The 17,566-nt window shown below is 44.0% G+C and overlaps 1 protein-coding gene across 1 annotated transcript in view; it reads left to right on the forward strand.

The window, feature by feature from the left end:
- The window catches only part of LOC105511383 (aldo-keto reductase family 1 member B10-like), a 135,424-nt gene that overhangs the window by 104,357 nt on the left and 13,501 nt on the right, over positions 1–17,566 (forward strand). The window contains exon 9 of the mRNA XM_011941549.1: positions 1,150–1,231. Coding sequence (XP_011796939.1) covers positions 1,150–1,231 — 82 coding nt within the window. The remainder of the gene's footprint in view (positions 1–1,149; positions 1,232–17,566) is intronic.

Raw genomic sequence — 17,566 nt, forward strand, 5'->3', positions numbered from 1 at the left:
TGGGCTGGGGAGGGGCAGTAGGACTGGAACATTCACTGATGGGCACCCAGGCCCTGGACTGAAACTTCCTGTGAATGCTTCGACTAACCCTGTTGTGGTGAATCCTTTAGCAATTTCTGCCCCAGGGAGGACTAAGGCAAGCCAGAGTCCCTGTAGTCCCTCTGGGGCTGCCCAAAAGGTCTTCCTTTCTATGACAGGCCATGGAGGAGCTGGTGGATGAGGGGCTGGTGAAAGCCCTTGGCATCTCCAATTTCAACCACTTCCAGATTGAGAAGCTCTTGAACAAACCTGGACTGAAATATAAACCAGTGACTAACCAGGTAAATTCTGTTTACTATAAGGCTAAATAAAGGTCCTGCCCTATTACTTCTTAAACATTGGGAGGAACGTTCAATGCTATGCCCTGAGTCTCACCTCAGGGGTCAGTGATCAAGACACTTGTGGGAGGTATGAGGCTGACCTCATGGGTGTGTTAGCAAGAATCTCTGTGGGCAGCTGTTTGGCCTTTGCTTGGTGGTCTTTTTGTGTGTGTGTAGAACTCCCTCCCTATGAACAACTCAAAAAGCCAGCCAGCTTTCCCTGTGATGAGGATTGTTTGCTGTTGCAGGTTGAGTGTCACCCGTACCTCACGCAGGAGAAACTGATCCAGTACTGCCACTCCAAGGGCATCACCGTTACAGCCTACAGCCCCCTGGGCTCTCCAGATAGACCTTGGTGAGGCTTCTAAGCAGTGGATCTTTCTCTTGATAATCTTAAAAACATTATTTTATGTTTGGTAAATATTGGTATGAGACCATAAGTCACTCTAAAGAAAAACGTGTGTAAGGTAATGCATTTGGTACAACCAAATGGGATGACAGTGGGAACAAATGGGAATTAAAAAAGCAACAACAACAGCAACAACAAAAACATGGGCGATGTGTTTGACCCTCTAGGACTATTTCCAGTTCAGCCACCTCAGGATGAAGGAGGCTTTGCAAAATGCTGAGGCTTCAAGGTCCGGGGAAAGGACCCAAGCTTCCAGGTCCTCCTGCCTGTCTCCCAGATGGAGAGGCCCTGATGATCAGTCTTGAGACCCTCATTGGAGTGGTGTCCATCTGTACATGGTAGCCATGGTGATTGTTCACATCAGCATCTTTCTGCCTCTAGGGCCAAGCCAGAGGACCCTTCCCTGCTGGAGGATCCCAAGATTAAGGAGATTGCTGCAAAGCACAAAAAAACCGCAGCCCAGGTACCATATTTTTATTTTTCTTGTTATCCAACAACTCTTTTTTCCAGTCTCAGGTTTCATTTCTTGTGTTGTCCTCAAGTAACTCCTTAAAGGGGAAGAACATAGGAGCTGAAGCCCTCTAAAGTGTTTCCTTCGAAGTCTGTTGGAACCTCCAGGAAACACAAGAGCTGTCACTGAAACAAAGACAGCTTCTGCCTCACAGCTTCCTGTTAGGCCCTACAGCCAAGTCGCAAAGCATGGCTTTGGAGTCTAGGGATATGGTACAGATGCCAACTCTACCTCTGATCAGCCTTATGACCCCCATGCTGCTTTCTTTATTTCTAAAAAATGAAGATCACAGGGTTGTCCCTAAGAGGAAGGGAGAGAATGAGGCGGGGAGCTGGCACAAGTCTAATAGCTGCAAAGGGCTCAGTCAGTATCAGCGATTGTACCTGAAGCCACAGTGAGCTGCAGAGATGTTTTATTCTTCCTTTCCATAAAAGGAGGGGTCCTTGTAGCAGAGTGGAAACATGATGTCCCCTTTCCGCACAGGTTCTGATCCGTTTCCATATCCAGAGGAATGTGATTGTGATCCCCAAGTCTGTGACACCGGCACGCATTGTTGAGAACATTCAGGTAAGGTCCTGGCAGGTCGGCCCTGGTACTTCTCAGTGGGGTGGGGCAGAGGCAGACCCTTCTCACCAGGATTCTCAGCTCATTCCTGCACTGTCTTTGGCCCCCTCCGTTCCCACCACTCTATCATTTTCCAGTCTAGGGTGCTAGGCTCAGTATACCTGAGATGAATGACCCATGGGCTTAGGACATGCTGAGGACAGTGCCTGGTGAAGCTCTGTCAGGTCTGAGCACAGCTGTGCCTCACACCACTGAGAAGACCCTCAGTTGCCCCTGAGCAGCTAAGCCCTGGGCCTCCACATGAGCAGACTGTCCTGGCCTCCCTGCTCATCTTCTGGCAGCAGAGGAGGTGTGAACTGCCCTTGGAGAACTGTCTTCTAGAAGGGCGCATCATGGAGCACAGGGCCTGTGCACACCTGGGGCTCAGTGCCTGTGAGCCTGGTCTCCCTCCCCTGGAACACGGAGCACTACAGATACTGCGGTCTTTGTGTAGGACTTAATTTAGAGAAAAATTTGTATCCCGTGGACATAACGGGAAAAACACCTGTGACACGTTTGTGCTGCTAGAACTCCCTGCTAGAATGACTGACAGTCTCCAGCCACAGCAGTAACGGTCTTACTGATGATGTACTGGAACTCCTATCTTTCCAGGTCTTTGACTTTAAATTGAGTGATGAGGAGATGGCAACGATACTCAGCTTCAACAGAAACTGGAGGGCCTGTATTGGGTTGCAGTAAGTGGCATGGAGTTAACTAGGAATATTGCCAGGAGTTTTTCTAAACTGGTAGAGAGTTAGTTAAAAGGATTAGAAGGCTGCTGGGACTACTTGTGTCTTCAAATACAATTTTGGGGCAGTTCTGAAAGTTAATATTGGGGTGCCTGGGAATCACTGTGATGGACACATCTCTAATTGCTGCTCATTGTCTGAACTTCTGGATGTAGAGCTAGAATTGTAACAGAAGAGGTGTGTTGTTGATAGGCAGGAGGCGAGCATTCATTTCTTCATGCATTCAAGAAATATCCAGTGGTCCTCTATGTGCCAGGCATTTTCTAGATGCTTGGGTTATCATACTATGCAAAGCTGCTGCCTCCACGTGCTTAGGGAGGGAGGGAAGAAGACAGAACAGAAATAAAACAACTCAAAATTTATGTGTCAGACAGTAACAAATGCTAGACAGAAAAATAAAGTAGGGCAAAGTGGATAGGAAGTGGTGGGTGGTAGTGGGACGGATCCTTTATACGGGGTGGGTCAAGGGAGGCTTTGCTGTGAGGATTATGCCATATGCATATTTGGGGGAAGAGCATTCTTGGCAGTGATAACAGCAGGTGCCAAGGCCCTGAGGTGGGATTGTGTTTAGAGCATTCAAGCAAGAAGGCCGGGGAGGCTGGATTAAATAATCTCTTTATCCTCTTAAAGGAGGTGGCGGTAACTCTACTTTAAATGTCAGATATGTGGTTGAAAGAAAGTTTTCACTCTGGCTAGGTGGGAATCCTAAATCATCTCTTTACAATCAATACTTTATGATTAATGTATCTAATTAAATATATCAAAGAGAGTTGTCTGCCATTTATTACTGTGAGGTCTGCAATTCAATGACAATTTGAATTTCTTCCAATGTTTCTACAGCCAAAATGATTTTTCAGCTTTTAAAAATGGTTTCAGTATCTCAAGCGTAGCTTTCATGTCATGATATTCCATATCTATCCTGCCCACCCTTAGTATCACAGCAGCCTTTCCTCATCTTATAATGACTTATTTTTATCAGTGCTTAACAAAGTAGCAGCTGCTTAGTGTAAAAAGGAAGGGTGAACATAAAATGGGACTCTCCCCAAAACTGAACCACTGACCTTCCAATGAACATCTTTTCCGGCGGAGGCAATGGGTTGGTGGCTCAGGAGTAAGTCCACCTGGACTCAGATCCAACTCTAACACTGTTTTCTTAGCTGTGTGACACTGGATAAATTTCCTAGTTTTTCCAGGTTGGCTTCTTTACCTATAAAGTAGGATGATAATACTCATCTCAGCTAACATCCATTGAACCTTAGCTGAGAATGTGCCAGTGTCCTGAGCCCTTTACCGGTGCAATTATCTCATTTAATACTCATAACAATCCCCAAGCTGTAAATTCTGCTGGTGTTTCCTACCTCATGATGTTGTGACAGTGGATTGGGACAAGACTTGTCAGTTGCCTCACCTGACACCAGGCTTACCATGAGTTGTCATTCCGAATTGTTTCCAGTGCCCTGGTCACTGTCTGTCCTCCTTCCTAGTAAAGCCCTCGTATCAGTTTGAGGGAAGGTCAAGGTGTGAGCACCCTTCTTGTGTTCTTGCAGGGAGGAGGCTGAGAGAGCACAGATACCATAGAGTCCACCAGAAAAGAATACCTTCTGAACCAGAGCTGTTGCTTTGATGGAACACAGTTTCTCTGTTTTTGTTTGTTTCTGCAGATCCTCTCATTTGGAAGACTATCCCTTCGATGCAGAATATTGAGGTTGAATCTCCTGGTGATATTACACAGGGAATTCTCTTTCTTCGCTGAAGTGTGACTATCTCCATCAAGTCCTATTTTAGCCAAGCTTATCTGAGATCACAGTGAACTTCGTCCTGCTGTAGACCAGAATCGAGGTGCTGTTTTAGACATGTATTTCTATATGTGCAACTAGGATCAGAATATCACAGAAAAACGTGGCTTGAATAAGCAAATGACAATTTTTTCCACTTATCTGAACAAATGTTTGTTAAGCACAAGAACTCTGCCAACACTGAGGATGTAAAGATCAATAATAAAAAAATAATGATCATAACCAACATGGATTGATAGTGGACTATGTGCCCACACAATGTGAAGTGTTTTCCTGTGGGTGAAGTCACTGAATCCTCAAAATAACCCCTCTGAGGTAGGTACTATTAACATCTTAGGAGAGAGAGAGGAGGAACTTGTCAAGGCCACCCCAGTAGTAAGTGACTGAAGCAAGTTTCAAAGGCAGGCAGGCTCCAGGAGAGCTCACAGCGATCGATGGTCATCCTCTTCCTACTGAGTCTTTTCCTGCCACCTTTCCCCCTTGCCTGTCTCCACTCATTCCCTGTCTTGCTCTCCCACCTTGTCTTCAATACACCATTATGCCAAAGAGTCAATGGCACAGCCTGCAAAGTCCACAAAGATGCTACTGTTCACTGAGAGAGATGTGACATTTCCTTGGGGAACAGGGTGGAAAAACAGTAAAGATGCTTACTGTTGCCATTAACCTGGAACATTTCTGTTTGTCCTATAATAATCGCTTCTTATGAAATATTCCAACTATATAGAAATGTACAGAAAATAAAGTAATGAGCCTCTGGTCGCCCACATTATAATGTTAACAAGGGTTAGCCGGGTGTAGTGGTGTGCACTTTAGTCCCAGCTACTAGAGAGGCTGAAGTGGGAGGGTCACTTGAACCTGGGAGGTGGAGGTTGCAGTGAGCCAGACTTGCACCACTGCACACCAGCCTGGGTGACAGAGAGAGACTCTGTCACAAAACAAAAAAGCAAAAAACAAATGCTAACATTTTGCCATATTGTCTCCAAACCTTAAAAAAAAAATTAAAGAAATTAGGGGTTACCAATACAGTCGAGGACCACTTTGTGCCCGTCCGATCCCCATTCCCCTGACTCTTGCTCCAGAGGCAAATGCCTATCCTAAATTGGTGAGTCCCCTCACCCTCTGATTGGGGCTGGGAGGTACACCTGCATTCCCAGGCTTCTTTGCTATGTTATAACTTCCCCTGGGTTTGCTCAGTGAGAGGTACTGTTAGGAGCTTGAAGGGCTGGAGAAGGGAAGAGCCAGGCATTTCTCTCTCCCTCTCTCCCTGTCTTTTGACCTTGAGTGGCATCTCCAGTAGAAGGCACATTCCTCTGTGGGCCCAGCTTTTTCCAGGCAGCCTCCACCTTGCTTCTAACTCCCACCAGACAGAGCTTCTGGCTTGAGGGAGCAGCACCCTTTCTTTGTCTTTCTTCCTTAGGAGCGAGGATCTCTTCTTGCTGCTGCTAAACCGAGTTGCCTCATCTTCTCCTTTCGATAGCCCAGCTGTTCTATCACGTGTAAGTGATCACTTATTATAACCAATTATTTGAATCAAAATTCCAATATTTAAAAATCTTAGCACAGTTTCTTTTCTCCTGGCCAGACCTTTGCCTGTTATACTTCCCATCCACGTTTTTGTATTTTTAGAAAATGTGTTCACATCCACACACAATGTCATAGACTGGGTGCTTTTAAAACAAATATAAAATGTATACAATTGATACACAGGAAGCAATTTCAACGCAAAGCACAGTGATATCTCCTTAGTGAGCATTTGGTGAAAATTTTCTTCTTCATGTGACTGTGATTATGACTTGCTTGATAAAAAGCTTAGGTTATAGGAGAAAATGATTGGGTTTATTTTATGTGGCTTTTTGTTTGTTTGTTTCACTTGAATTTAACCAAACTGAGGTAAATTTAAAAAGCTAATGTGAAGAAATGCTGTGTTGTAAAAAGCAACTTCTTAGTTATTCTGTAGAATAAGTTTATCTTTGTCTTTGTAGAGAACGAGTCTTGCTCTGTTGCCCAGGCTAGAGTGGAGTGCAGTGGTATGATTATAGCTCACTGCAATCTTCAATTCCTGGGCTCAAATGATTCTCCTGCCTCAGCGCCATGAGTAGCTCAGAGCACAGGCACAGGCCACGACCTCCTGCTAATGACTTTTTGTAGAGACATGATCTTGTGATGTTGCTATGTTGCCCAGGCTGGTGTTGAACTTCTGGCCTCAAGTGATCCTCCCGCCTCTGTCTTCCAAAGTGATGGGATCACAGGCAAGTGCCACCTCATCAGACAGTAATCTGATTATATTTTCAGTATTTATATCTCAAGTAATGAGAACCTTGCAGGTCTCATGGTCCTCAATGTCACAACTGTAACAAATACAAGGCATCCATCCTAAAATTTGTTCACTATTTTGTCCCAGTTGGTCGGAAATAAAGCCACCATCCTCTACAACTAAACCAAAGCTGCCATTATGGGGAGAGAATCTAAGGTATACACTACAGACGTGTGTTAAATAAGTCTTATGATAATGTAGGGAATTTGCCTTATGAAGAGAAAGGAAGGGGAGTAACCACAGAGAGGAAGATGGTAAGTAAGGTCAGTGTGGAAAAGGAAGGGAGCTTGTCATGGGAACTAGGGAGGCAAGAGTGAGGCTCTTATGTTTCAAGTATTCTTTCCCTCATTGTCTAAGAGAGGGCTAGAAAGATGGGTAGCAACTACCATGGAGATTGTGGAATCACTGTGACTGTCCTGCCGGGCCCAGGTAGTCCAGAGGGCTAGACTTCCCCTGTTGTATTGAATTGAGATCTGGCAAATGCTGGCCAGATGATGCCAAACTATAACTGGGACCTAAAGGGATTTGGATCGCCCAGCCAAACTCCTTAATGCCTGACTTTCCAGGGCTGCTCCAGTCATTTCAACAACCTTGCAACAACTCTGCATTTTACATGATTACAAATTTGGATCCAGCTGGGACTGGTGGTTCACACCTGTAATCCCAGCACTTTGGGAGGTTGAGGCAGGAGGATCACTTGAGGCCAGGAATTCGAGACTAGCCTGGGCAACATAATGAGACTGTTGCTATACGAAATATTATTAAACTAAATTTGGACCCTACTTATTGCATTATTGTGAGATTTAACTGTACATTATAGTTAAAAATGTACAGACCAAAGAAGCTTCTGCAGAAAATAGTTTTCACTAAAATTTGAAAGAACCCTGAGGAGTGAAGATTGTTGGAAATAATTTTTTTTTTTGTTTTTTGTTTTTTTTGCTTTAATGAGCGTTCATGACTAGAGCAATGTAAACTCTGAACAGACAGTTATACAAAAACATGCCAGTGGCGGTGGATCACGCCTGTAATCCCAGCACTTTGGGAGGTTGAGGAGGGTAGATCATTTGAGGTAAGGAGTTTGAGACCAGCCTGGCCATCATGGCAAAACCTAGTCTCCAATAAAACTACAAAACTTATCTAGGCAGGGTGGCACACCCCTGTAATCTCACTCAGGAGGCTGAGGCAGGAGAATTGCTTGAACCCAGGAGGCGGAGGCTGCAGGGAGCCGAGATTGCGCCACTGCACTCCTGCCTGGGTGACAGAGTGAAATTCCATCTCAAAACAAAAACAAAGAAACAAACAATAGGAAGTAAACAGACCTGGACAAAACCATTAGGCAATTTTCTTATAATCAATAGAGCTTATTCATATCAATAAGAGAAATCTAAGATGCCCAAAAGAAAGTTGGTACATAAAAATTGACCATTAAATGACATGAAAAATTGTACAGATTAGTAATAAAGCAAATTAAAATAAGCCTTTTTCACTATCAAACCAACAAAACTTAGAAATAAAAGGAAAATCTATCTAGAAAGATATGAATATTTGTGTAACAGAGTATTTTCTATGTTGTTTCGCAACAAGTTTATTATTGTTATAATTTTACATAATTTTCAAAATTTCCACGATAAGAAATGAACTTTTACAATCTAGAAAGGCATTAAGGATTTAAAAAATAACAGATTTACCTCGATTAGTTATTTTATACATCCACTGGGAAAACCAAATGAAAAAGACACTTTTATTTCAAATTATTATTATTTAACAAGTCTTTCGATTTTTGAAAATACGTATTCTGAATGTACAATGCAGTGGAATTTGATTATATTTAATTTTAAATTCTATCTAATTCACTTGTTTTTCTTCATTTGTTGTGTTTTCCCAGAAACTTCATGAAAGTTTTGCACCCTTAAAATCTTAGAGTGTTGCCTTCCAGCACTTTTGTTAGTTCAAAAATGTCAACCCCCAGATAAGTTAGAGTTGGTGGGACCAAGAGGACCTTGACCGTTACTAAAAAATTACACAGGAGAGGTACTTGTGCCTCAGGGTTTTGCCCTTGCTATTCTCACTGCCCAAGATGCTCTGCCCTCAGGTATTAGAATAATTCTCTGACTCGTATTTCTAATTTCCTTGCTGATTTATTGTCTTCCCAGAGAGGCCCTTCTTCATATCCTATTTAAAATTAATCCATTTCCTCTGATATTTCCTCTTGGCCTTCTGTGTTTTCTTCTTCTCCATGGCATTTGTTTATCAATAGGTTATATATTTTATATATTTGCTGTTTGCTTGCTTACCGCTTCTACCCACTAGAATGTAAGCTCTATGAGAGAAGGGATTTCCATGTTTTGTTAATTATTATATTCCCCTGCCTCAATAATATCTAGTGTAAATGGATAGATGGAATGTGTGGAACAATGGATGGACGAATGGATGGATGGATGGAAATAGGGAAGGAAGGATGGAAGGATGAATGGAATGAAGGGTGGGTGGAAGATACATGGATTGGGGTTAGATGATGGATGGATGGATGGATGGATGGATGGATGGATGGATGGATGTGCGGGATATGATGAGGTTTCTCTTCAAATAATGTGATCAATCTTTTATTCTCTAATTCATAATAACCCCTCCACCTTTTTTCCTTTTTCCCTTTTTGCCTTTGTTAGATGCCTATGCATGCCACAGTACCAGGCTTTATCAGTAGCAGCTCACATTCCATTCCTTATTTCGAAGGAGGACTAAGTTTTGAGCTCTTTACAGACACTCCTTCCCCTTTATTCTCTGCTTTTTTTTTTTACATGCCCACCTGATCTTAAAAAATCAAATGTTTAGTCAACCAGAATGAGTTTAAATTGTACAACCCGACCCTGGCCAATAGAGGAAGGGTACAGGGGCAGTACTTGCGTCAGGAATAGAGGCTCTCCTGCCCTTTTGTTCATGTGTGCTCTCATGGCGACTGGCCAAGGAGGCACCCCTCGGCGCAGAAGTGAAATTGCTTTGCTAAGAATCCTTTGTTCAAGTGTTTAATTTCCTTAAGGTTTTGAGCATTACTCCTAACAGTTCTGGTGCCCAACTTTGGGGCTCAAATATTCTCCTTTGGGAGGGAGGCCTACAGTCACCCCACCCAAAGGGGATGCATCCTACTGTCTAGTTACCATGCCCCTAGCGTGAGGGAGATCACGGCCCACCTGTTGTAAGGAATAAATCTGGATTCCCAGCAAAGCGGGAAGGAGAGCCTTGCAAGACTTCGGCAATAAGAGGAGCAGGTAATTCTTGTGCGTGGAATAAGGCAGGAGACTTCGCGAAGGTGACAAAGTATTTTCTAGGTGGTCGGGATAAGTTGGAGGCTGAGAGTGTATTAAGGGAGGAGACCACCCCTCATATTGTCTTATGTCCAATTTCTGCCTCCAAAGAAAGAAGAAGTAAAAACTAAAAGGCAGAAATGAAATCCACAGGCAGACAGCCCGATGCCACACCCTGGACCTGGTAGTTAAAGATCAACCCCTGACCTAATTGGTTCTGTTCTCTACAGATTACAGACATTGTATAGAAATGCACTGTGAAAATCCCTATCTTGTTTTGTTCCGACCTAGTTACCGGTGCACACAGCCCCCAGTCACGTACCCCCTGCTTGCTCAATCAATCACCACCCTCTCACATGCACCCCCTTAGAGTTGTGAGCCCTTAAAAGGGACGGGAATTGCTTACTCAGGGAGCTCGGCTCTTGAGACAGAAGTCTTTCTGATACCTCCGGCGGAATAAACCCCTTCCTTCTTTATTTGGGTGTCTGAGGAGTTTTGTTGGCGGCTCGTCCTGCTACATTTCGAATGAGACTAAGTATGGTGGTTGTGTGGAGTGAGTGAGTCTTGAATGTGGCCTCCTGCTGCCATCTATCAACTAGAGGCAGGAACAGACAGAGGAGACAAAGAGGAAGGGGGAGGGTAGAAAATCCAAACAGGTGTGGTTGGAGCCTTTCCCCAAAGCCTCAGTCAGCCTCCCGGAAGGGGGAGGGTGGAAATCTCTAACAGGAGCGGTTGGGCCCCCTCCCATAATCCCTAAGATGGGGAACATCTCAAGTAAGACGGGAAAACTAGAGTCTAGAGAGGATGAAATTCCTTCTGATAGCCCCTTGGGGCTTATGCTAAAGTCTTGAAAAGATAATAAGAGAACCAAGTAAAAACAAAAACAGTAGATGATAAAATACTGTTGTTAAGTCTTCACTTTTCTTGCCAAAATTTAAATCTAATGAAGAACGGACGTGTCATCTCTTAATCGAACATGTTAATAAAAAGAGCCCTGTCTCTCAGGAAACATCGATTCCGCCCTCTGCTGGCGGCAGGGACGAGTTCGCCTTTACCCTTCAGACTCCGGAGGGAGAAAGTCAGAAGCCAATATTTCTAAAAGGGAAAGAGTTCCCATGCCTAGACAACCCACACCTACTAACCCATGGGATCCTCTAAATCATCTTCCTTCCTTCTGCGCCCCCAATCCCGTCCCTCCTGTTCCTGTCTCAGGTCCCTCTGGCTGCGGTTTCAGGTTACTCCATAGCCTTTTCAGGCCATGCTCCAGACTGTGCTGTCCCTCCAACTGAGGTTTTAGGTTACTCCCCAGAGACTTCAGGCGACGCCCCACCAAGTTACAACTGTATTAAATCAAAAAGCAAGGAGGCAGATCACTAACTCGAAAATTTTAAAATATGAGGCTATCTTACTGGAAAAAGAGATGATTTAATATTAACTACTAATAATGCAGTTCATCCAGCAGGCTTTTTAACGGGGGATCCAAACTTAAAAGGAGAGCACGCATGTTTGAATCTAATTAATTACCATTCCAAAGTTCAAGCAGACTTAGGAAAAACTCCCTTCAAGACAGGACAGCACTTATTCATAGATGGATCCTCCCAGGTGATTGAAAGAAAAAGACATAATAGGTATTCAGTGATTAATGGAAAGGCACTTAAAAAGTAAAATCAGGAAGGTCGCCTGATAATTGGTCTGCCCAAGGGTGTGAACTGTTTGCACTCAGCCAAGCTTTAGGACATTTACGAAACCAAGAAAACACTCTCTGTACTGACTCCAAGTATGCCTTGGGGGTGGCACTCACATTTGGAAAAATTTGGATGGAGAGGGGTCTTATCAATAGTACAGGCCAAGATTTAGTTCAAATAGAACTGATGCTCCTGTCCTCAACAATCTTCAACTGCCAGAAGAGACAGCTATTGTACATGTCCCAGGGCACCAAAAGGACTTGCCTTTCACAAGTCGAGGAAATAATCCTGCAGATCAAATAGCAAAACAAGTTGCCATTTCTTCCATTTAACTCCATGCCTTCCTTCTACTACTGCAACCCCTGTTTTCTCTTCCATTGAAAAAAAGAAGTTGATAAGAATAGGAGCTAAATAAAACGCAGAAAGGAAATGGATGTTACCAGATCAAAGGGAAATGTTGTCAAAACCTCTCATGAGGGAAGTCTGTCTCAATTATGTCAAGGGACCCACTGGGAAACCCTAGCAATGTGTGATGCAGTTTTCTGGGTTTATGAGTGTATAAGAATTCACACCCTGGCCAAACAAATTATAGATAGTTGCTTAATATGTAAAAAAACTAATAAGCAGGTTCTAAGTAAATGGCCCTTTGGAAGAAGAAATCCAGGGCTGAGACCATTTCAAAGTGTTCAGATTGATTACACTGAAATGCCTCCAATTGGTTGTTATACTTATTAGTAATAATAGATCACTGTACCCACTGGGTAGAGGCAATCCCCTTCTCACGTGCAACTGCCAGCAATGTAGTTAAAGCATTAAGTGAAAACATCACACCCAGATTTGGACTAATAGAAAATATTGATTCAGATAATGGAACCCATTTCACTGTGCATGTCATTAACAAGTGAGCCCAGCCACTAAATATACATTGGGAACACCATACCCCTTGGCATCCATCTTCCTCAGGAAGACCAGAGTGGATGAATCAGACTCTAAAAAACCACTGAAGTTAGCTTTAGAAACTTGATTGCCATGGACTAAATGTCTTTCTATTGCTTTGTTAAGACTCCGGACTGCCCCTTGGAGAGATATTGGCCTGTCACCTTATGAAATGCTCTATGGAATTCCCTACTTACACTCCCCTGCTGACATCCCTACGTTTGAAACAAAGGATCAGTTCCTCAAAAATTATATGCTTGTTCTATCCTCTACCTTCTCTTCCCTTAAGACTAAAGGTCTCCTAGCACAGGCGTCGCCCCTGGAGTTTCCAGAACATCAGCATCGGCCTCGTTCTCGTTTCCAGAACATCAGCATCGGAGACCACGTTCTCATCCAAGGGTAGAAGGAAAGGAAGCTTGAACCAGCCTGGGAAGGACCCTACCTAGTGCTCCTAACTACTGAGACTGCAGTCCGGACAGCAGATAGAGGATGGACCCATCACACCTGAGTCAAGAAGGCGCCACCACCTCCAGAGTCATGAACTGTCCCTCCAGGGCCGACCCCCGCCAAATTAACTCTAACAAGAGCTTAATAATCACTTGTCTATTCTCTTTTTTTTTTTTCAACAGAAGGTCATCTTGTCATCAGTGTAACTCAGCCTAGTCATTTTTTAACCCTTCTGTTTGATGCCTGTTCAGTCATCCGTGTGGAGACGAGCAGGCTCAAATGAAGCTATCTCATGTTGATAAGTGTCTATGTCCATACCACAAAAAATCAAGCAAGTGTAAGTATGAGATTGAAAAGTCCCTGTGGTGGCTGGGCAGATGTTTGGTGGACTACAAAGTACAAAGGGTGGACAGCCAAGCCCCCAGCTTCAAACAAGTTATGAGGACTGAAACAAAAAACTCCAATTAGTCCGTGGTCCCACCCCACCAAATTGTAAGCCATTACACTGTAACCCCTTGTGGCTGATTATAAATAATCCCCAGACCATGGCCAACAGCCATGTATATTCGAACAGTATGGGTTAGGAGCAGACGTTGAAGGACAGATCCATTTCTTAGAGAAATGGATGTGAGAATGAAATATGACACTACTCCTCATTCATTTTTCTTCTACAAAATAATTTTCTCTCAATTTTTTATGTATTTATTTTTAACAAAGTAAAGCGTCTTATGGACATGTATTCATCAGATTTAAAAATAAGAGTTTCTTAAAGGTGCAAAACCAGGAATAGATTGGTAAGTTCATGAAGCTAGAAAGGAGCTAATCAAAGTTCTTATGAAACCTTCTGGGGTTGATTTAGAATAGCCAAAATTCGGCCAGGCGAGGTGGCTCACACCTGTAATCTGAGCACTTTGGGAGGCCAAGGCAGGCAGATCTCAAGGTCAGCAGATTGAGACCATCCTGGGCAACATGGTGATACCCCGTCTCTAATAAAATACAATAATTAGCTGAGTGTGGTGGTGTGCACCTGTAGTCCTAGCTACTCAGGAGGCTGAGGCAGGAGAATCACTTGCACCCGGGAGGCAGAGGTTGTAGTGAGCCGAGATTGTGCAACGGCACTCCAGCCTGGGTGACAGAGAGAGACTCTACCTTTAAAAAAAGAAATTAGCCAAAATTCCCTGTAACCAATCCTCTCAAGAGGTGGAATCTATTCCCTTACTCCTTGGCCCTTTTCTGGCCTTGAGACTTGCTTTGATCAATAGAAGGTGACAGAAGTGACATTGGACACATTCCGAAAGTAGGCCTCCTACAATGCTGCTCCCTATGAACAAGTCCAAGTTAGCCTCATGGAAAATGAAAAACATGTGTAGAGGGGCCCCTGCCTTCCCTGACATCCCAGTCCACCCCAGTGAAGCCCACAGAGGTGAGGAAACCCAGCTGACACCACGTGGTTCTGAGACTGGCTTATCAGCTGCTTCCTGCCCAAACTGCCAGCCCACAAAATCACCAGCAAATAAATGGTTGCTGTTATAACCAGTTGGTTTGTTACACGAAAACAGCTAATCGATATACCTTCTTAATCTCAGTTATCTAAAAAAGATCTCCCTCCTCACCGAATCATAGTTAAGTGGTTCTCAAAGGAATATTATTATGAATAATACACATTTCTTTTTTCTGTGCATCATGTAAAAATGGTCAGATTCAAAATGGAGTCACTAATGTTAAAAAGCAAACAACAAATACAGCTCAGAAGACCATGAAAGGAGGGTTCTAATGGTTGTACAATTGAAAACCAAAATTACCACAAAAGACTGCAAAAACCACAACCTTGAACAAAGGCCATTGCAACTCAACACAAAACATACTCTGCAAGGACCTCTGAACAACTGCCTGTCCAACCTCAGACTAACACTTGCATGATTGATCTTTGTAGCCAAGGCTAATTATTTCAAAGCAATTAGATAATCCTCATTTTTCCCTTGAAAAATTTTGTCTTCCTTTAATTCCCCAAATATACACATAGTTTCCTCTGGCATGCGTATTCCCATTGCAGTGCTCTATTGCCAGAGAAATATTTTTCTTTTAGGGACCCTCTCTCTGTTATTTAGCCTGACTGTCCCTAAGGATTTACTATTTCAACAATACTAGCCCTGCACGTCATCCAGTATACACTGGGAAAATAAGGCGCCCCATGTGCAGATCCAGGAGACTCTGTGGCCACCAGATGATGAGTCATGAGTGCATTTATGTCTCTGTTTTTGAGACGGAGTCTCTCTTTGTCGGTGTATTTATGTATCTATTTTTGAGAGGTAGTATCTCTTTGTCGCCCAGGTTGGAGTGCAGTGGCACTATCTTGGCTCACTGCAGTCTCTCCCTCCCAGATTCAAGTGATTCTCAGGCCTCCCAAGCAGATGGGACCACAGCTATGTGCCAGCATACCTGGCTAATTTTTGGATTTTTAGCAGAGACAGGTTTTCACCATGTTGGTCAGGCTGGTCTGAAATCTTTGAGCTCAAGTGATCCACCTTCCTCAGCCTCCCAAAGTGCTGGGATTACAGGCATGAGCCACCATGCCCTGCCCATGCATGTATTATTAATGTCAAAGTAGATAATTTAACAAACATCAATGAAATTTAAGATATTTCACTCACAGGTGCAAAATATCATGCCAATGGCCCTCTATGAGTTGTCATAAGCCACAGCCTAGAGATTCAAGTCCATTTCGATTTTCAACCAAACCCACCTCACAAACAAGAATGTGAAAAAGACAGAAATACCCAATACCCGCAAGTTGAAGCTGAGGCTGTGACATGGCCCTGGCCTGTCATGGTGTGTCACAGCATGGCATAGGCCTGTATCATGTTCCCTAGATTGCTGCCTACCAACTAGTTATAGCTGACTCTAATCAGCTCAGGATTTGACCATCGCTGCATTGAACCTGCAATTGCAACTTTTAAAATGGAAACACTGCTTCTCACCTCTCCTCCCTAGACTCCATTTCACAGAGGAAACCATCACAGGGAAAAAAAATCCTTGTTTTTTCTTCCTTCTTCGCTTTGCTTTCCCTTCTTTCTCTCCCTCCTTCCTTCCTTCCTTTCTTTTCTCTTTTCTTTTCTTTTTTTTGAGACAGGGTCTCACTCTGTTGCCCAGGCTGGAGTGCAGCGGCACAATCTCGGCTCACTGCAACCTCTACCTCCCAGGTTCAAGCAATTCTCCTGTCTCAGCCTCCCAAGTAGCTGGGATTACAGACTTGTGCCGCCGTGCCTGGCTAATTTTTGTATTTTTAGTAGAGAGGGGGTTTGACCATGTTGTCCAGGCTTCTTTCCCTCCCTCTCCCTGCTCTTCTTTCCTTCCTTTCTCTCTCCCTCCGTACTTTCCAACTTTTAGCTGTGTTGAGTTTGTTGACTCATGGTGAACAAGCAGAAACTCCAATGATACTGTTACCTAAGAGAGAACTTTGCACAAGGTTGCCGTGATTAATAATTTATTCACATAATCCTCAATCTCACAAAAGCCTGGGATGGATTTCCTCTTTGCTTATGGCAGGAAAGCTACTGTGGCCAGGCTCCAACTCCTCCAATGCTCCTTAAGATAGCACCAGCATTCTCAAGCAGCATGTGGCCGGGCTCTTAGCTCATGCCTATAATACCAGAACTTTGGAAGGCCGGGTGGGCGGATCACCTGAGGTCAGGAGTTTGAGATTAGCTTGTCTCTACCAACAATATAAAAATTAGCCAGGAGTCGCAGTGGGCACCTGGAATCCCAAATACTCAGGAGGCTGAGGCAGAAGAACTGCTTGAACCCAAGAGACCGAGGCTGCAGTGAGCTGAGATTGCACCACTGGACTCCAGCCTCGGCGACAGAGCAAGACGGTATCAAAAACAACAACAAAAAGCAGGACGTGAGACTTCTACCTGCTCACTCAGAATCATTTCTGCACCAACCATGGCCACCTTTGTGGAGCTCAGTACCAAAGCCAAGATGCCCATTGTGGGCCTGGGCACTTGGAAGGTAAATATGCAAATCTTTGCACACCCTTCTTCTCTGGAGGGGCGTTTGGGTGTTTTCTCTTTCTGCATTCAGCCAGGAAAGCCTGGAGGTCAGGCAGGGGTTTGGAGAGGTGAGATTCAGTCCTGCAGTCAGGACTCCAGTTGCTTTCTTTTCTCAGAGCTGATTCAGGCTGCAAAGCTCCAAGGCTGGCTTTCCCAGCAGTGCTGAGAGATTCTCTAGCAAGTATCAAAGTTCAAGCAGCTGTTGCACTTAAAATTGTTTCCAGGGTAGTTTCTCTCTCTGGCTCTAGGACACTTAATTGGGCTCAACGTTTCCCCAGAGTCTTGACTGTGGGTTTGTTGTGGGCCGCGTGGTTGCAGAGCGGATGCAGAGCCCCAAGTCCTTGGCACCCCTTTGCAGATCAGGGTGTGGGACTTGGGCTAGCAGAATCCATATGACCTGGGA

Source organism: Colobus angolensis, unplaced genomic scaffold (genome assembly GCF_000951035.1).
Source record: "Colobus angolensis palliatus isolate OR3802 unplaced genomic scaffold, Cang.pa_1.0 Scaffold2, whole genome shotgun sequence".
NCBI lineage: Eukaryota > Metazoa > Chordata > Mammalia > Primates > Cercopithecidae > Colobus > Colobus angolensis.